This window comes from Olea europaea, chromosome 14 (genome assembly GCF_002742605.1).
Source record: "Olea europaea var. sylvestris chromosome 14, O_europaea_v1, whole genome shotgun sequence".
Lineage (NCBI taxonomy): Eukaryota > Viridiplantae > Streptophyta > Magnoliopsida > Lamiales > Oleaceae > Olea > Olea europaea.
Window position 1 is genome coordinate 4,901,576 of NC_036250.1, and position 22,196 is coordinate 4,923,771.

General features: G+C 33.5%; 1 protein-coding gene and 1 pseudogene across 1 annotated transcript; one reads left to right on the forward strand and one right to left on the reverse strand.

Moving 5' to 3' along the window:
- The first annotated feature begins 9,612 nt into the window (after positions 1-9,612).
- On the forward strand, positions 9,613-14,303 carry LOC111408873 (uncharacterized methyltransferase At1g78140, chloroplastic). The gene is made up of 8 exons (XM_023038689.1): positions 9,613-10,053; positions 10,937-11,040; positions 11,192-11,332; positions 12,238-12,322; positions 12,776-12,969; positions 13,054-13,165; positions 13,583-13,690; positions 13,975-14,303. The coding sequence occupies exons 1-8, from the start codon at positions 9,874-9,876 to the stop codon at positions 14,113-14,115; spliced, it is 1,065 nt and encodes a 354-aa protein (XP_022894457.1). The 5' UTR covers positions 9,613-9,873; the 3' UTR covers positions 14,116-14,303.
- Positions 14,238-21,951, reverse strand: LOC111408874 (annotated as a pseudogene).
- Positions 21,952-22,196: the final 245 nt, after the last annotated feature.

Genomic DNA, 22,196 nt, shown 5'->3' on the forward strand with positions numbered 1-22,196 from the left:
AATTATGAGAATATTTTTGTTCTCATGATTGTATATCACCTTCGAACTATTCAGACAGAAAGTATTTTCGTTTGTTCTTTTTAAGTCATTTGAGTGGTATCAATCCACTTAATGACATTTCTCGATCTTTCTATGTATGCTAAAGGTAGAACAGGTGGTTGTAAACGGTCGAATCTTTATATTTAGCTAGAACGATATAAATATCGTTTTATATGAAAATAAACGATATCTATGCCGTTATCACTGTGATTTGAATTGGGATGATTTCAAACTCGTTAAATTTGTACTATAACGATTTGGATGTTATTGTCTTATTTTGTGGGTTTGATACATAAAGATACTATTATCGTTTCAATACAATTTTGATAACATTGTATCGCCTTAGTTTAAATCTTAACTAAAACGATAAATAAAAACGATAATTATAAAAATGACGATTCTATCGTCCACGATCACCTAACATATATTTGTCGTACGTAGGATGATAGAATAAGTCACTAAGTGAGTTTGATCTATATATAATTTTTTGAAATGTAATATATATATTTTGCTCACAAAAAATAAAAGATCATCACTTGTCATCCAAGGTTCAAGTCACTACTTTAGCAAATTTAGAAAAAAACTCCAATCTCTTCTTCATTTTTATTTTGCAAGTTAAGGGTAAAGAAAGTTTCTGACACTTTTAAATAATTAAAGCTTCTTTTATTTTTATAATTTTGGTCAAAGGCCACAAAATGTACATTAGCATGCCCATCCCAACTCATGTTCCCTTGTTTTGCTCCATGTTCTCAGCCATATTCAGCCATTTTATTGGAAGAGACCAACGCCAAATGGAATAGAAACCCAGCTGCAAGGAGAAGAAAAATTAAGGGAAAACCATTACTTTGATCCAGATTTTGATTTAAAAACCTCTATGGCAACTATTGAGTTTCAAGAAAATAGCTCCGACCTCATTTTTTATTTGCCGGCCATATTATGTTTACAAACTATCTTTTTTTTTTTTGCCCAGCAAGTCCCACCACAAAATATAGAATCTCTCCATAAAGCTTTGATGTACGAGGAAAAATGAATTGGATTTTTCGACATCCAACTATCTCCATCGCTGCTGGCTTTACTCTCGTCAAAACTGTGAAACACCCATAGCCCACCATATCTTCAAACGACAACTTTGCCAATCATTGAACAGAGCAACAACCACTATTTAGTCAGCCTTACATTTCATCACATCCTACAAGGGTTGTTGACGCGGTCACCAGTACTATCGACATCCCAGACTACTATAATCACGGAAGGAGTGACACCTATTGTTGAGGCAGCCGTAGCATTTCGTGGTCTCCATTGAGGTCGACCGAAGGTAGATGGTCTCCGGTATTTCTTTTCCTTTGTGCTTAGCATTAATTTGATGGAATTTGATTGGGATAAGATTTGATGGTAGCGTGTTGTTTGGGTTAGAAATGGACTCTCAGCCGACTTTTGCAGGCTATTTTGAATGGCAATTGGTCCTCTACATAATTATTTTCATCCACTTCAACATATTAAATTGTAGGTTAGTTGTTGGGCTTAAGTGGATTTGGCCAAATGTTTGTGTAAAGTTGGGTCCATATTATTCTTGTGATCCAAAGTGCTCTACACGATTTATCCTTTTACATGGACCTTTTATAATAGATCTGGCCCAACGAATTCATTGTTTTAAGAGACTTTGTTGGGTTCAGATTCTGGGTAATGCATTATTGGGCCAGCGAATTAATTTATCTTGGGCTTCATACCCTCCCTTTGGTCTAAAATGTTTGGGCCTCATTAATACTTTTGTTGGTGCTATATTTTTCTTGGGTTACTCTACTTTATTCCCAACCCTACATCTATACTCTATAATCGGGTCCAGAATTTGTTTTATGTTTCTTAGATTTTACTATACTAGCATGGATAATTAATATTTATTGGGCTTACTACTTTTACTTGATCCAACTAATTTCAATGGGCTTGCTAGACACTATTCCCACTCCTAGATCCATTTTCCACGAGACAAATCGTTTCCAGTGAGCTCCATTTTTGGGAAGCGACAACTTATTTTCACTTAAAAATTTATCAACATTGACTGCCCTGTTGCTTCTATTTGATTTGATTGGAATTTAACTGGACTAAAAATTATTCATTTCTTGCTCGATGCAAACTAAATTTTAGGTGATGCAAAAATGTTTGTCACTTGAGTTAATCACAGTAGCTGTGCTATTAAATGCTCAAATTCCTCCAAAGACGAGCCTGGTATTTCTTGTGTAATTTATGCACTATATTGTGAAAATGGAGCATGGTAATTTCATAGTTCAACACAAACAAAAGCTACTAAAGAAATTAAAAATCACAACTATGCACACCAAGTATACAATGAAATTCTTAAGCTCGAATCATTCTTTAAAGGCCCCTTTGATCATCTTCTATATTATTCAAGGCAAATTTTACGACCTTACATGTCCAAGGCTAAATTATAAGACCTCACATTATTGAAGAATAGCTCAGCTCGTGAATTTTTTATTTATTGAAGAGGAGGCCTAGTTCATGTATATCTTATTATCAAAAGCAGCATTTTGGAATTCTCATTCCTTGAAAAAAGGAAGAGGCTAATTGCCAGACATGTTTGCCATTGAAAAAGGAGCCTTTCCTGGCTTTGCGAAATGTTTATTCATCGTCTTTCACTATCGTTGAGCTTAGCAGTAAGACCTAGTTTATCCGACGCTACTTATAAGACTCTGATAGTTCGAGACTTACTCACGGGATGTTTATTCCTTGCTTGGTCAGACGTGTTTGCCCTTCTAAAAGGGGCCTTTCCTGACCTTCTCTGCAAGACCTCACTCATTGCCTCTAACTATCGTTGAACTTAGCTGTAAGACCTCATTTGTCCGAGGTCGCTTATAAGACTCCGATAGTTTGAGAGTTATTCACGGGATGTCTATTCCCCGCCTCTTATTATCATTGAGTTTAGCTATAAGACCTCGTCTATCCAAGGCCGCTTATAAGACTCCAATAAGTTGAGAGTTATTCGCGAGATGTCCATTTCCCGATCCGCCAGATGTTTATCCTTAGCTTCGCAAGATGTTTTATTCTTCGCCTCTGACTATCATTAAGCTTAGCTGTAAGATCTCATCTGTCCAAAACCGCTTATAAGACTCCGAGAGTTATTCGTGAGATATCTGTTCCCCGTCTCTCATTATCATTGAGCTTAGCTGTAAGACCTCGTCTGTCCGAGGCCGCTTATATGACTCCGATAGTTTGAGAGTTATTCACGGGATGTCTATTCCCCGCCTCTTAGCTGTAAGACCTCGTCTATCCGAGACCACTTATAAGACTCCGATAGTTTGATATTTTACAGTTATTTGCGGGATGTCCATTCCTCGTTTCTTACTATCGTTGAGCTTAGCTGTAATACCTCGTCCGTCCAAGGCCACTTATAAGACCACGATAGTTTGAGAATTATTCGCAGGATGTCTATTCCCCACCTCTAATTATCGTTGAGCTTAGTTGTAAGACCTCGTCTATCCGAGACCGCTTATAAGATTCCAATAGTTTGATAGTTACTCGCGGGATGTCCATTTACCGCCTAGTCATGTACTTATTTCTGACTTTGTAAGATGATTATCTCTCGCTCTTTCACTACTTGCCTATATCTTTTACACTATTACAAATGTGGAGCAAATCGTCATGATTAGTTGAGATTAAAATAGTAGCTCATGCATACATCCCAAAATAAATATTATGGATATTTAAGAGACACCAATCAAATGACATACATTACATGATCAATGTTTTGATCCCTGAAAAGCATATATTTTGGTGTTATCATGCTCATGCTTATGCTATGATTATATGGTTATGAATTACAATAACTTTTAGTTCACACTCACTAAGTGCTTGATCTAAAGCCCTGTCCCGTGTAAGCACCTAAGCCTTGTCCCGCACAAGCACCATCTAAGCCTTGCTCTACGCAAGCATTACTTAAACCTTGCCCCGCACAAGCACCTAAACCTTGCCTTGTGGAAGCACCACTTAAGCCTTGCCCTGTGCAAGCACCGCTTAAGTCTTGCCCTGCACAAGCACTTCTAAGCCTTGCCTCGCACAAGCACCATCTAAGCCTTGCCCCAAGTAAGCACTATCTAAACCTTGCCCCATCAACCTCTACATCCGTATCAGTACATCGGTTTATGTTCAATTCAAAGTCTGCCTCTAGATCATTATCAGTACATATATTCATTTCAGAGTCAACCTTTGCATCCGTATCAGTACATCTGTTTATGTTCAGTTCGGAGTCTGCCTTTGCATCATTATTGGTACAACTATTCATATCAGTTTAGAGTTAGCCTTTGCATCAGTATCAGTACAATTTCTTATATTTAGAGCATGCCTCTCTGCAACCAACGTCCAGAACATCGCCTCAGCTGCTTATGTCTAAATCTTATCTTTGCATCTACTTCATCACAGTGGCCTATATGTCAAGTCCAACCGACCCGCATATGCATATTAGACTCATACTTGGGGAACTATTGCGATACTATATCTTAGTATCACTACATATCACTTCTAGCATATGCATTATATTTTTGTTTCCGAGCACGAATGTCATATCATTGCTAACATATCATTTATTATTTTCATTACAGTCAGTATGTCTGCCATGTTATCATCATTTTTATTTTATTATCGACATCACGCTATTGGCTTGGACTCGGTCCATGACCCACTTGGCCCATTTCATTTCATTTATTTATATATACAAGCTCATTCACACAACTTAAGGTATGATTTCTAAAACCCAAACCAAACCCCTCTCCTGTCTCTTGCATTCTTTATTTTTATTTTCGTCCGACTGTTGACTTGACCGTCGTAGTGCAAATGGTCCCCGGACATTTTTTCTCGATTGACGGCCTTTGCATCTTGATGGGATGTTCCGTGTGTAGGTGTGGAGGGAGTGAGGTCGGGATTCTGTTGGCAACATCTTTTGGGGTCAACGCTACGTGTAAAAAAAAAATTCAATTAAAGGTCGAGTAATTGCATGATAATGAATTTAAACTTTCAAATTTAGCATGTGTTGAATTCAACTAAAAAAATTAATTAATATTAAGTAAAAGTTGACATCCACAATTTTTTAATCAAATATGTATTCAATTGGAACTTTTGAAAACTTTAATAGACATTTTTAAGAGGGTATTTGATACCTATTTTTATGGAAAAATGAATTTTAGAATAGTAGATTGATGAATAATATATGGATGAACAATAAGAATTTTTTTTTATTTACGTGTAATATTATTTTAATAAAAAATGCGTGGTTAAAAAGAATGGAGAAAAAAAATGTATTTGGATAAAAATGAGAATCAAATGGGGCCGAAGTGATAACTTCTGTGAATTTCATGGATTTTTGATAAACTTATATGGAATTAGTGAAAAAATTTCGTAGACTTTTATTCTAAAACTTTTATAGGATTCAAAAGACTTTTGAAAATTTTTATTTAAAATAGAATTCATATAAATCTAATATAGTAGTGTGAAATTCTAACATATAAATTATTTGCTTCCACAATTTCCCTTCTCTCCCCATATAATAAAAATAAATAAATAAATAAAATTAAAGAATAAAAATTTAAAACCTTATTTAAATAAATAATAATTAATAAAAAATAAATTTAATATTCAGTATTATTAATATAATATATTTTTAAAGAAAAGAGAAAATATATATATATTTAAATTTAATTATAAATTAGTCTATATAAAATTTTATAATTTAATTAAAAATAGATATTTTTTCACAAAAAAAAAAAAATAAATGACAAAAGGAAAAAAAAAGTTATAAGAGTCTAATTTAACTTTTTCTTATAAAATAGAGATAACCAATAAGAGAGAAAAATAAAAATAGAAACAAATATAATCAATAGAAAAAATAAATTTATTCATAACACTAATTTGTAATATATTAAAAGTGTGGATTAATGAGAAACTTTTAAATACCAATTTTACCCTTATATATTTTAATATATGTCAATTCTACCCTTAATACACACACACACACACACACGTGAATTTCACTTAAAATGAATGTTAATTTACTTATATAATTATATTATAATTACAATATATAAAAATAAAATGGGGAGATACATGAGAAACTTCAATTTATCATTTTGTCCTTATATAACATTGTCAACATTTTCATTCAAAGATTATAAATAGCATGTTTAATAAATATAATAGATGATATAATTATTTAAATATAAAGGACAATAAATTAAAAAGAAAAAATTGCATAAATGTGATCAACAATTGCTAGGGAAAGAATCAAGATGGAGAAATTATCCATCAATCTTAAAAACTTTACTAACTACTCCTTATAATTAGGAGTTACTCACCATTTCCATATTTGTATCAACCCTACTAAATACAAGTTTCGCATCTCAATTACACATTTTTCACTAAAACCAAACTTTTAAGTATTAATAATAATTAATTTATGCGCTCTAAAAAATAATTAATATTGTATTGGTATTTTATAATTATTCTATGTTAATTTTTGTACGAACATAAAAATTGATAGTAATCAAGTTACTTATTAGATATAAATATATAAAGAAAATATTTTTTTTTAATCTCGATACATTTAAGGGGAGAATTTTTATTCCTCCATTTGTATTAATCCAATTCTAAACAAAAAGAAAATTTTTGTTCTAAGATTTTTCACTTTTATATCTGTTTTGAATGTAACTTCGATTTTTAATTTAAAATAAATGATATGGATTAATATGATGACAAGCATGATTATTATGTAATTTTCTTTTAAAAAACTATGATTAGTATTGCTATTTTATTATTATTCCATTTTCATTTTTATATAAACATAAAAATTGATGGTAATCAAGCTACTTATTAGATATAAATATTTAACGATATTTTTTTTTTATCTCGATGCATTTAAAGGGAGAATTTTTATTCCTCCATTTGTATTAATCCAATTCAAAATAAAAAGAAAATTTTTGTTCTAATTTTTTTCACTTTTGTATCTATTTTAAATGTAACTTCAGTTTTTAATTTAAAATAATGGCTAATTAGCACAAAACGTCCATACCTTTGGAGGTTTTTGTGGATAACGTCCATACCTTTCATTTTTTTGGCAGAGAACGTCCCTACCTTTACCATTTTTTGCGCAGAACGTCCTTCTGTCAATTCCCCATTAAAATGTTCTGTTAAATCAAATAAAATGGATCTTTTCTTTTTAAAATGCAGGGGTGAGATCGTCCATCCAACATTTTCTTCACTGTGTAATCTCTCCCGCCTCTTTATTCTTCAAATGTTCAAGAAAAAGTAAAGTAACAGAAAAAAACTTGTACAATATTATTTCATTCAATAAATTAGGGAAAATGACGTGAGAATGACTGCATTTCTGGTAAAAAATATTCATGACTGTTATAATACTGATTGTTCAAAATATTTTGGAATGCTATATGAAGAGAATGAATATGTGGTTAATAAAAATGAGATGTCCATCCTCATTTTGTGCTTACTAAGGGTGTAAATAAGAGGTAAAGTGAGAAGACCAATCAAAGTATGATTCTGTAAATGGGCAATACATGTGATGGAGTGGAGAAGATGATGAAATATGAACGTATTTTCTCCCCCATTTTAGCATAAAATTGAATTGGTGATAACAATCTCTACCTTTATATTGTCTTTGCGAAAAACATCTTACAATGTCTCTGCACAAAACATCCCTACCTTTACAATGTATTTGCGAAAAACATCACTACCTTTGTTAAAAATTGTGCAAACCGTCCCTATGTATTTTAAGCCAAACAACCTGTCTAAACTGTAGCCAAATACAATTCTGTTTATCCCTGCAATTGAATGTCCATAACACCTAGTTCGAACACAGCAAAACCAATACTCAACATCCAAGTTCAATAACAAAATGCAGTAAAATTAGCACTCAACAACCAAGCTCAATAACCAAACTAAGTAAAATGAGTACTTGACAATAATTATAGAGTGCTCATTTACAGAATAATACTTTGATTGGTCTTCTCACTTTACCTCTTATTTACACCCTTCGTAAGCACAAAATGAGGATGGACATCTCATTTTTATTAACCACATATTCATTCTCTTCATATAGTATTCCAAAATGTTTTGAACAATCAGTATTATAGCAGTCATGAATATTTTCTACCAGAAATGTAGTCATTCTCACGTCATTTTCCCTAATTTATTGAATGAAATAATATTGTACAAGTTTTTTTCATGTTACTTTACTTTTTTTTTAACATTTGAAGAAGAAAGAGGCGGGAGAGATTATACAGTGAAGAAAATGTTGGATGGACGATCTTACCCCTGCATTTTAAAAAGAAAAGATCCATTTTATTTGATTTAACGAAACATTTTAATAGGAAAGTGACAGAATGACGTTCTGCGCAAAAAAGGTAAAGGTAGGGACGTTCTCCGCCAAAAAACGAAAGGTAGGGACGTTATCCACAAAAACCTTCAAAGGTAGGGACGTTTTGTGCTAATTAGCCTAAAATAAATGATATGGATTAATATGATGAGCAAGATTAGTACGTATTTTTTTTTTAAAATATGTTTAGATAAGATTTTTTTTTTGTTTTTACTTTTTAAGGTAAAAAAGTTTTTATGTTACAGACAAAATGAGTAGTTTTTATTTTGAAAATAATTTATGTACCTTTAGTTTACTTATAAGTAAATATTTTAAAGTTAATCGAATGTACATCCCTTAATTCAATTTGTTTCATGTCAATTTGTGTCATAAAGTTGGTCGATGCTACTGTAATGGTTGAAAATAGGGTCGAACAAATGTCTAGCATAAACAGATATGTAAATAAAACATAACATTTCAATTTATTCAACATTTTCACATTATATTGTAATTTCATAAAACTTTTATTCATGTATATATATTCTCTAACAATTTTAGTTTTCTTTAACATTATCAACTACATTACCTTAAAAATATTATTCATATAATTCATTCTGTATAAAAGACGTGCAACGCACATGTTTACTACTAGTGTTCACAGAAAGAAAAAGGAAAGAGAAATATTGGAAAAAAGAATATTGATTTCTTTCTTCTTTTTTTTTTTTGTGAAAATCTCCCAAAGTCTTGTGATTAATGAAAGACAAATTTTGATATTTTTATTTTGGTACTTTTCGTTTAAAAGTTAGTACTTGGAGACTTTAATAAAAGTCTTTAAAAGTCATTAAAATTGGAATACCACAAGATTTATATAGACTTTTCAAAAAAAAAATAATTTGAATACATCGTGACTTGAGCTTTTAAAATCTCAATTAAATACATCAATACTATCAGAGTCTCAAAAAATTTACGTTTAATATTTCTAAACTTTTTAATAGCATATTTGGGAGGAATTTTTTACCCAAAAAAAATTAATTTTTTGATCGTTATTTCACTATTTCAACCGTAATTTTTTACTTCCTCTCACAAGTAGACTCCACTATTTTTCTAACGATCAAAAAATCAATTATTAAAATCCCTTCTAAACGGGTCTAAATACAAAAAGTCATTAAAAGTCCCCATAAATATTTTCTTATCTTAAAAATTTTGCACGAAGAAATAGAAAAATATCCTAAACTTTGTAGAGATGATTGAAAAGAAGAAGAAAACGAATTCCCCTTCCTTTCTTGCTAATGAAATTCTTCTTCGAATCACTGTTTTTGCGCCTCCTTCATTTCCGGAAAATACCCAACAAACGGAGGCAGGATTATTTATGGCAGCTGTTCAAACACGTCATCTCTCCTTCATCATAGACTTATCTCATTTCCCAATTTAGTTCAATTAGCTGAATTAATTTGTGAATAGTAACAATGAGTTTGGGCAATAAAGTGTCATCAGTTGTGTTGATTCCGATGCAAATCGGTTGCAACTCTATACGACGCAGTTTTTGTATGTTAAAGCCTTCGCCGTTGACTTTGACAACGCTTAAACGCAGCGCTTTTGTGCCAAAAGCCCGAGCTTCCTCGACCGCCGTCGTCGAAACAAAGCCCGTAATTCTTTCTCTCGGCTTTTTTTCTTCCTTTTTTCTTTTTTCCTTATCTATACGTAATGCTGTAATGTGTATGTTTATATTTATTTAAATCATCTCAGTCTCAGCTTAGGGTTGAAACTGATGAAAATCAATTCAAATCTGAATAGAATCATGTCAAATTGATAGTCTTAGTTCAATAATTAGGATTCAATGACAAACTGTTCCGTGTATGAATTGTAAACAGAAACAAGCTTGGAACAGACTGCCTGTATATGCAACTATTGATAATAAAACGTTCCTTTTAAACTGTTCATTGAAGTATTTTGCCTTCATAAACTGTATGTTAGTCTTCACACTTGTCCAAGTTGAAAATAAAATCTGCATAAATTGGCCATCCGAGTAAAAATTGAAAATATTTGTTTCGTATTTCAACTGTTGCATTTTTTTTAAGCTTTCTATTCTTCACACTGTCGCAATAGTGTATTCTAAAGTACAAATTGCTAGAGAAATACTAGCCATTATCCTTTAAAAGGGAAGAATTTTTTATTGTCTTAAAGCAAATAAAGAATTTGGAGATGTAATGGCATTAGTAATACATGTAAGTTTGTTACGAAACTTGTGTCTAATCATGTAATTGTGCGAGAGAGAGAAAGGGTGGGAGGATAAATTTGTCTTGTTTTTCACTACATCATAGAGTCAATGTATATACTCATGCACACAGTTGATGGAAGGATACTAATTGATTGATGTTCTTTTGTTTACTGTAAAAGGTTAATGACTTTCTCTGTTACATTTGCTTGATGGAATGATTTACCAAATGCCCATTTACTTCAATTGTAAGATGCAACTGTATGTATCTCAAAATAATAATGTTCATAGTGGATTTATGCTGTCGAAATTAGGACCCTGTTATGGACGAGACAAAGCTCAACATCCGCAAGAATATTTTAGCTTGTCCTATTTGCTACGAACCAGTAATTTGGAATGGTAATTCCAGCTTGTCTTTGTAAGTCATTACTATCTTCACCTCAGAATATTTTTGTCTCCCGCCATCTCTATATGTATTAATAATAGCTATTTGCCTCCATTTATTCCTGTTTATATTCTTACTGGAAAGTTGGATTCCATTCGTCGATTTTCATTTGATAATTTCACAGGGAATCTTCAGCTCAGTCTAGTTTGCAATGCAGTAGCTGCAGAAAGACATACTCTGGTAACGAGACACATCTTGACCTGACGATAACCGGTGGTGGAACAGTGTATGGTGAACCTAAGGCAGCATCTACTGAGCTTTTCAGGTGATTGTGTTTGCATTTATAACATTGACTAGTCATTAAAATTTCGTTTACTAAGGTTTCTATCTTTCTCATTCCTCAAAAAGTCCTGAAGAAACCTCCTTATCCTATATATTTCCAGGTTCAGCAGATAGATATTCTTCTGTTTACTTTGACGGTTTCCACTGACTTGATTTGATTAATATCTGCTGAAATTATGATAATCTTCTAATTGCTTTCTTCTTTCTTCAACTCCTGCATTTCAAATTTGTAGGTGTAAATATTGTAGAACTCAAGGACAATGCATGGCTCTGATAGTGCTAGGCATTCAAAGCTTCATCCATTCTAGCTCATAAAATATTGTTATCCACCATTCAGGGCAATGTAAACTAAAGAAATACTCCAGAACAATGGTTGAGAGGAAGTAGTTGACACCTGCTTCTGAAGGATTACATCACCATTGATATTCATAAATCGGAATTAATTTGAACTTCAATAATCATAATGCTCTTTTCTCTCTAGAATTTTTAAGAGACACTGGTCAACAGTACCGAAAATAAAGGTTGACGCCATGCATTCTGTGTTCATCATAAAAGACTTTTCTGAACAGTTTCCATTAATGATATATTTGTTTTTGCATCACTATAAAGTGAATCTGTAATATTTAATTTCTTTTCCCAATTGTGAGATTATCAGTACTTCACCTGGGTTTGAAAAAGTTATTTACAGAAACCAAAGTTTTAGAGGTAGCTCTATTTTTTGATAGCTTCAAGGCCTAAATATTAGCATGATTATTGTCAGTGACAAATGCACGCTAAACCACTGACCACAGTTATGTTAATTTGTCAATAGTGTGAAAATTTTCAAACTACAGAATGAATTTGTTTAGTACCTACTTATTATGAATGCTGGTTGTTTGTCGGAACCAGGTTTCCTTTGGTATCATTTCTCTATGAGAGGGGGTGGCGACAAAGTTTTTCTGTGTGGGGTGGTTTTCCAGGCCCAGAGAAAGAGGTAATCAACAATTTCCTACTACCATAATTATTTTTGATAAAAAAATGCTTCCCTTTAACGTATATGTCTGATGCAGTTGCTGATACTTTGCAGTGTACAAGAATGATACCATGGCGGTTACTTGGTTTAAAAATAATAATAATGATAATAAACAACTGATATGAATCAACACAGAGTAGTGTTTTTATATCTCAAAACAAGCAATAAACTAATCATATTTCTATCGTATATGTTGATATTTTTAATAGAATAGAATCCGATATATACTGAGGCAATAGTGGAACTAATTACTTGCTTAGTTTTCAAATCCAAAAATTGTTATGTCTATCCTGTTTATACTAAAAAAATTCGATTTGTTAAGTTGGCTAAATTTCTTGCCCATGCACAATATATTACATTGGTACCTTTCTGTAATCTAGCCACTAGTTAATTGCATTGTGTCATTGATTGCAGTTTGAATTGATCAAAGATTACCTCAAGCCAGTCTTAGGTGGAAATATTATTGATGCCAGTTGTGGAAGTGGATTATTTTCAAGACTTTTTGCCAAGAGTGGATTATTTTCCCTTGTTGTTGCTTTGGACTTTTCAGAGACTATGTTGCAGCAATGTTATGAATTCATAAAGCAAGACGATAACTTTCCAGAAGAGTATGTCTCATTACCTTAATCTTTAGGTGATTTTTTCTAGCTTACTCTGGACATTTCTTATTTATGTAACCTATTTTTTTCCAGGAACATACTACTGGTTAGGGCTGATATTTCCAGGCTTCCTTTTGCTTCAAGTACGGTGGATGCTGTGCATGCTGGTGCGGCTTTACACTGTTGGCCTTCACCATCGGCAGCTGTAAGCAGACCTGAACATCTATTTGCTCAGGCTACTCCTGTTATTATTCTGTTTTGTGATTTCACTGGCATGCGGTAATTCTTTAGTGATAAAATATTGAGGTTCAAATGTTTTATTGAAAATGAAATATAATCAAAACTAGGCAGGCGCTTCAGTGGCGGAAATACGTTCACGAACCCCCTATCTTTGAAGTTATGTTCTAACACATACCATAATTGTATGCCCTTAATCTCATTTTGTCGTTTCCATTTTGTTCTTAACAATAAGGAAGAAGATAGGAAGGTGATGAGATGGTACGGAGGTAGAATTGTTGTGTCAGAGCTTGAAACTTCAGTTATTTTGCTTCAATGTCTTAATTGACATTTTAAGTGTAACCATTGTTGTATCTGATTCAACTTTTCTTTCACTTCCCAACAGACAGCAGAAATAAGTCGTGTATTAAAACCGGGAGGGATCTTTGTTGCTACAACGTACATAATCGATGGCCCCTTTTCATATATTCCCTACCGCAGACCTCTACGTCAGGTAGGTTTCTTAACATTTGAAACTGTTTTTTCCATGGCGAAGGTGAGCCATTAAGTACAAAAATGATTGAAATGGGAGATTCAAAAATTAAACATCCTTTTTCCATAGCTATCCTCCCAACTACACTACAAGTCTGTGCACCCCGTCCTATATTAGCATGGTAGAATAGGTGTTCTGGAAAAGGTAGCAACACTTTTGACATCAACTAAATAGTGTTTACTAGATCCCATATTTTAGTTCTTACGCTCAGTGCAACTTATTCTGGGATTTTCTTATATCTGCAGAACATTGCGCTACTCTCAGGTAGTCATATATTTTTATCTGAGAAAGAACTTGAAGATCTTTGCATTTCTTGTGGGCTTGTCAATTTTACATGCACCAGGAATGGAAGTTTCGTAATGATCTCGGCTGCAAAACCAAAATGATTAGTGGCTGTTCCCTTTGTGTTTCTTGGTGTAATTTACTTTGTTAGAACCCTGTACGGAATTGCTTATATTGATGATGCATTCAGTTAATATTCTGTAATAAAATATACAAAACACAGAAAGGATGTACCGTTATGTAATATTTTTAAATTGGCGTTTTACAAAATGAAGAACGAGAAATTTACATATACTTTCACATGGTCAGATTTCTACCGAGTATAGTAATGAGGTATATTAAAAACAAGCAGCTCCAAGCACAAAGAGTAAGCTAGATGTTCAGTTTGAGCAAGGCATCTATTCAAAGATGGAAAAACACACCTGTTCACCGAAAAGAACTATTCAGTTTTCCCCGAATTGGAAAACTTTAGCCGCTGCCTTACTAATGTCTTCTCCTCCTCCTCATCATCAAAATCAAGTCCATCATTATCATAGTGCATGTCAACGACAACTCGGTCATCAAGAATTTTCCTTTCAGAGGATCGAGCTTGAAAGTAGTCTCTTCTGGGACGTGGAGAGCTGAACTCTTCAAGTTGCGTTCCTGGTTCTATCAGAGCTTTGTCATCCAAATTTTTTTGTTTCAGAGGATCGAACTTGAATCAGTCTCTTCTGGGACGTGTAGAGTTGAACTCTACGAGTGGCGTTTCTGGTTCTATCAGAGCTTTCATTTGGGCCCTCTCCCTGTCTCTTGGATAGGTGAGATGGAGGAAAGAGTAGATAATGCAACACAGAGCCATTGGAATTGAGACTGCAATGAAAAGAGCCTGAGCCAAAGATGTTGCATTCCTTCTGTCTGTGGCAATATCTTCAGAACCTTCTGGGACCGGCTTATAGCCATAAACATACTGAGCCAGTAGTCCAACAACTGGGGGAGCAAATGATGACAACATAGACTCAAATGATTGGTCCAATGCATAGATAGCCGTTCGTGATTTCTCTGGGACTATCGCTGCAAAAACTGGACTATCTACAGCATATTATTAAAGCAATTCAGTCAAAACCTTCTGAAGGTTTAAACACAGCATTATTATTAGAATATATTCAATTAAACGGACGACCTCTTTAAGATATAGTTCTCCCTTCAAAACAACAATTCTTATACTAGTTCGTGGCTATCCTTCTAAAATTGCTATGCCCAATCTGTAAATTATGATTACTTGGAAAGGTGGCAAGGCATGATTAAAAAAGGAGGAAGGGAAGATATGAAGTGTCAGTTAGAAGGCCTTGTTTGTTTGTTGCTGCAGCATTCCAAGATATGAAAAAACCTGCAGTTGACATGATGAAACCATGCAAGAACATTGTAGATGGATTGGTTGGCAAGGACAGGAAAAGAATCGCTGCGATAGGAATAGCAGATGCTGAGCTTATCTGGGATAAAATTATCCGACCAGAATTTGGGAGGCGTTTGGAGAGGATATCACCCATTCTACCCCAAACCGACACCCAAGAGAATTACCAACTACAAAAATCCCCATGAGAATGGCAGTTTCCGTGTGGGAGAAGCCAGATAACTCCAACCACATTGGTGAAAACGATAAAGCTGACCATGGAAACGAAACGGTGACACCTTGAGCTACAATAATTTGAAAGGATCAAATATTTATCACTGATTTTGCTTCATGGACAAGAACCTTAACTTCTTCTAAGAAGGATCTGCAAGGAACTTCATTGCTAGTTCTTATACCACCCTCTGGAAAGTGTCATTAGCAAAGCTGCGAACTAAAATTCCGACAACCACACTTATTATACCAACAAGATGAAAAGAAATTCTCCAGCCAGAGATTCCCATAAAAGTAATTGGGGCTATCAATAGTGAAAATAATCTGCCAACAACCGAACCAAGGTTACTGGTAAGCTGTAGCCATCCAAAAGCCATACCACGGCTGCCGCCATCAGTTGAATCAGCCACAAGGGACTGGATGGCAGGTGTAACAATCGCTAGGCCAATCCCATTCAAAGCTCTTGATACAGCCACCTGGGAAACAAAATTAAGAAATAAAAACATAAGATGCCACGATGATGTAGAATATAGTTGGTATTCCAGTAGAGAACTTATAAGCAGCAGTATAGAAGGAGATAAGCCATAGAGGAGAAGATAACCACAGCAAGAAGGGGGGGAGAACTAGAGAAGAGGGAGAAATCCGGAGAAGAAGAGATCGAAAGGGAAGGAGAAAGCTTAAGCAACAAGCCAAGCACAATTCATTTAATTCATCATCGTCTGTCTTGAAATTATATTACCAAGCCATATTAATAGAGAAACCAACAAACATAGAAAATAAATGGGCTTGGGCCACCCATTATACAAGCCCAATTAAAACATAAAGCATAAATAAATATAGCCCAAAAATAGGAGCCTAAAGTAGATGATGTCCTCAACTCTCCCAAGGTGGGAGAAAAACTTGACTCTATCTAGTAGGCAAATTATGAATTGTTGCAATCAAGCTCCCAACCATCAGCAAAAGTAATTGAACTCATGCCACGGGGAACGATATTTTTGAAGAACCGAATATCGAGATTCCCTGATTGATGGTAATGAACTGTAGCTTATTCCCAGAAATATGATCCGACCAAGGTGGCGATCTCTCCTAATAAAATGTTGATACTGGACTTCAAATAACAAACACATGCAATTTATCTCCAAAAATTTCATGTGGTCCTTCTAATCAAGTAGTGATACTTGACTTCAAATAACAAGCATTCATGCAATTTATCTCCAAAATTTTCATGTGGTTGTGCATAATGAGGAGCACAAAAAGCTAGTATTGTAGACTGGCGTGTAGAGACAAAAGATTACAATATCGAAGGCTCGAATAGGCTTTAAGTAGGAAACAATTCTGCTACATTGAAAATAGAACTTCCATTTAAGTGAAATGGCTAGTCAAATAGAAAACCTTTATACAAGTGATCCAAAAAAATTTTCTTCACATTTTTAGGAAATCGGGTCAAAGAGACAAGTAATAAAGTATAGTAATTATCAATAGAATACTCTAATTTATATTGCACATCGAAGGCAAATTCAAAAATTTCACGATTGGAAATCATTTGACCTTTTAACTTGGCATGAAATTTAGAAACATTGTCAACATAATGATGAGCTAGCACAGCGTGTCGACAATTAGTGGGCAACATCCTAATGTCAATAGAAAAAGTGTGCAATCGACTAATGACCTTAGAGAACAATGTAGCAACCCGTGGAACCTCATGTAATTGAGGAAGAACTAAAACAAAGTCAACAAGAAAGTTATGTAACATAGTTAGGCACAAGATCTAGGACATCTAAAATGTTTGACTTTGATGGCATTGTTTTAGGTGCTTTCTCAATTATGTCAATGTTAAGTGCATGAGTTGAAAATGTGGTCACGATAGGGGACACAATACACTGTTTACAACTCTCAACTTCTGTGAAGATGGAGGAAAGAATTGCACTATAATCATCTAAACAAATCCTTAAAAATTTTGTAGATTGTGAGAAGTAAGATTTGATCGTGTTAGCGCACTTCTCAAAAAGTCTTTTCACTACACTAAATGCACTAGGAGAAGCTTTCTTATGATTATTTTGAACACAATCTAAAAGAAGGGTAATGAGGTTTAGCGATTATTGTCAATTTCTTCCAATGTAAGCCACATAATAGTCTCTATGGACGTGAAGACATTCCCTAAATGAGTTCCTTTTAAAGTTAAAAGTTGGAACATGTCAATTATCATCTGCTCACAATCTAGGTCCAACATGATACGGTAATACTTCGCATCGGCCATAGTATCTAGTATCCTGACTACATACAAATTGATGGATGCGCCCATGAGGGATGCAAATGATGATATAATCACGAAAAATATATCTTGCATAAATTCATCACAAAAGGAGAGATTGGGTGCCGTAATGCGGAATATTTCACTAACACAAGAACAACTATTACTTATACAGTGGAATCGGGATATTTTAATAGCTTATTTGAGACCAATGCTGAGCTAAGTATATTAATAGATGTAAGCATGGAAACAACTAGTAATTGATCCACTTGTGATTTTAAATACTCAGTGTGTTCAATTTATGATAGGAGCTCATTAAAAGGCAACGATGTTTGAAGAAGTTTTCTTCCATTTGTTAATAAGTGGATTCCTAATGTTTGATATTCATGCCATAACATTTTTTTTAAATTGACAAGCTAAAGCACTAAAACAAAAGCACATGTTCAATATAATAAAATTATTACCTCACGAGACTAAAAAAAGTCCAACAATGGCCCAATCATGATCTTCCATTTGGCATAGCTACGATGGTATAGCAACAACTAAGTTGTCTAAGCGGCTGTCAATTAACAAGAATAAAAAATCACCTGCAAATGATGTTAGGAAATTCTTCTTTTTTTGCTCCGTTTCGCTTTCTCCCGCTTGTTTTTCTTTTCTTCTCTCTCTCTCTCTCATTTTTTTTTTTTTTAAACAAATCATATTAAACTAATAGATAAACAAACAGATGGGCACAACTGAGCCCAAATCACAAACTACGGCATATATTAAAAATGAAGGTCCAACACCATGAGGTAGACCGTGTCTATAGTTACTTGGTTGTCAGCTTTATGTGAAAATCAGCATCTATCGGTTGTTAGATGCTCAATTGGCGATGATTAGGTTGAGGCGGAGACTTTCAGAGGTTGTATTGATTAGTTGGTGTATGCAAAGGATGGGTTTTGAGAATAAACAAGTCGATTATGTGGTGGATGGGATTGCACAATGACTTGATGTCGTCTCTTGGGTTGGTAAAAAATACGGTAGTTGCAGGGAGTGAAGGTGATAGTGGTGGCAGTTTGACTTGATTTTTTTCGATGTGTTGTGGTTTATTGTGTCTCGGTGGCTAGGTTTTTAATGTGTTATCGGTAGTGAGATTTTTTTTTTATTTTTTCCCCCTTTTTTGGGATTTGTTGGTTGTGCGCAGTTGGAGGAGTGGTTGGGTGGTTGTGGTTTACTAGAAATATTTGGCGGTGTTATAGATGGTAGCAGGTTAATAGTTGGAAATAGCAAAAGAAGGGGTTTGGAGGTGTATTCAATTGAGATTTTTAAGACTTTTTGATATTTAAAAAATTTAGAAGTATTCAATTGAAACTTTTTGAGATTCTAAAAGTATTGATTTATTCAACTGAGATTTTTATAGACTTTTAAAAAGTCTCTAAAAGTTACGATGTATTTAATTGAGACTTTTATAAACTTTTAAAAAGTTTTAATTGAATAAGTTTCTAAAAGTTATGGTGTATTCAATTAAAACTTTTTAGAAGTCTTTATAAGTCTTGAGGTATTCAAATTTTAATACTTCTATAAAAGTCTCTTGAGTACTAACTTTTAAACAGAAAGTACTTATATAAAATTTTAAAATTGTCTTTCATTAATCACAAAATTTAAGGAGACTTTCAAAAAACCAAAAGTTTTTTTATTAATCTTTTTTTCCTTTTTCCTTCTACGTACATGTATGATTAAAATTTATTTTTTTCTAATGATTATATTTATTTTCGTTTATCTTTTTTCTCTTTCTCTTATCGTTTATCTCTATTTTCTATGAAAAATTAAATTGGATTCTTGTAACTTTTTTCTTTTTTTCATTCATTTTTTGTGAAAAATATTTATTTTTTTATTAAATTATAAAATTTTATATGAAAATTTTATTATTAAATTTAAGTATATTTATTTTTAAAAGTATGTTATATATATATATAAACCATTGTATTAGATCCACGTGAATTTGGTTTGAAGTGAAAGTCTTTAAAAATCTTTCGAATTTTATAAAAGTCTATAAAAATTTTAAAATGAAAATTCATAAAAGTCTACAAAAGACTTCCTTTAATTTCATACAAATCTATAAAAGATTTACGAAGTCCACCGAAGTCTTCAAAAGTTCTAATTGAATACACCCCCTTAATTGTTGGTGAACCGTGAGCTTTGGATTATGGGTATTGGGTCTGTTTCTGTTGGATTTGATTAGAGCTGTATTGGGTGAGACAACAAGATCAATCTGAAAATACATGGACAACTCAAGCTGCTTGCAAATCTGATGGTGGTTGGGACAATTTTGAAGATGATGCCTTAGTGATTTGAAGCTGCTGGCCTAATGCTTTCATAATTTTGCATCTCAAATTTCAGACCTCTCTTCCAAGGAAGTGGTGACAAGAATCCCAGATTACTCTACAGTTTGACAAAACAATAGAAATGGGTCTCACACCACTTTGATGTAGAATATAGTTTGTAGTCCAGCAGAGAACTTATATGCAGCAGTAGGGAAGGAGTTAAGCAACATAGGAGAAGATAAACACAGCAAGAAGAAGAAGTAGGGAAGAAGAGAAAAAGAAGACAGCAAGAAAGGAGGGAGAAATGGAGAGAAGGATGGAGAAACCCAGAGAAGAAGACATCGGAGGGGAAGGAGAAAGCTTAGGCAAAAAGCCAAGCACAATTCATTTAATTTATCATTGTCTGTCTTGAAATTACATTACCAAGCCATATAAATAGATAAACCAACAAAAAAAAACCACCTCAAAAGTTGGGGGATCATGTGAACCCCAAGGACCCCCTTGGATCCGCCCTGATTACAATGACAAACTAATCCTTGTTTTCAACAAATAAGAGCTCAATCTTTTTTTTATCCTTATTTCAGGGTTGAGTATTTTATCAATTCTGAGACTAAAGGATGCCACAGATACCAGCAAGATCATGGTAGTAGCCGAGGCAATGAGCACTTTGCCATACACACCATAAATTTCAGCATTTCATCCAGTTATATCGCGGATCTTAGAAACAAAACATGTTATAATGCATTCGCACATTGAAACTATACACTAATGCATTCAAGTTAGAATGACTTAGTAAGAATTCTTAGCTTCTGATCATTCTTTAACAAATTAAATTGTTTGCTATGGTAACATTCTCCACCACAAGTTCACACAATAAAATATTTTACACACAAGCCAATAAAGTTTCTTTAAATTTTAACAGCATATTGTCTAAAAAAATACTATTCAAAACTCTTTAATTTCTCTCATAATTGAAGACAAACAGGCTCTTAATGTCTTAAGCAATTTTCTTAATGATTTAAACACAAAACAATATTATGTATCAACTAAATATAATTGGAACTTTCAATTTGGAAATTGGAATTCAAAAACAATTATAATTCCATGAAATTCTTTCTCACTTCCAATTCCAACAACAAAAAGATATACCCAGTTATTAAAATGAATAGCTAAAGGAAATCTAACAATGAGCGGATAAATTATTTCTTGTATTCTTTCAATCAAATACATGCAATCAATTTAGTCAAAATAATAATAATAATTATAGTAGAATTCAAAAAAATTTCAAATCACATCCAAAAACATGACCAAAATGTACTCAAAATGAAGAAATTGATCAAAACAAGGTAACATAACACCCACCTGGAAGAAGATGAAAAGGCAACAAGGAAGGTATTTGCGGCCCAAAGGAAAGACCCATAAGCAATTACGTGCGCCCGATTGTGCTGAACGGCCAAGTAAGTGGCCATAGGGTAACAAAATGCACTGGACTATTGACCTGAACAGGGTCAATGACCCCAGCCCAGCCGGGTTGGTGTAAAGCGCTTCTCCAACCTATTTGTATACTCCGGGTAACAAAGATTCATATGCTCTTTCCATTATCCCTGCTAGATTTACGAGCACTAGCGTCAGCGTTTCCCGTTTCATTTTTTCCTGTCAATTTTTTGTGGAAATTTCTGCTGATTTTATCAGGGGTTTATGGGGTGATTTCGGCGATCCCGATGAATCGGTGGCGGATGTATCAACTCCTCCCACAAAAGTATAAAAAGTTCGGGTCAACGGTCAAATAACTAGCATGAATTTTGTTCTTTTTTATGCATAAAAAATTGTTAAAATCTAATAATCTATTTGCTTCATGGAGTTAATTAAGACCCTTGTCTATTTTTGTTTGAAAATATAATATTTTTATAATTTATTCAATACGTTAAGAACCTTCTAATTGTTTTTTTTTCCATGGAAATATTACCTCACTTCTTTTGCAAATGTGCCATTTCCCGTAAGGATTGTACTAAAATTTTTACACACTCTCAC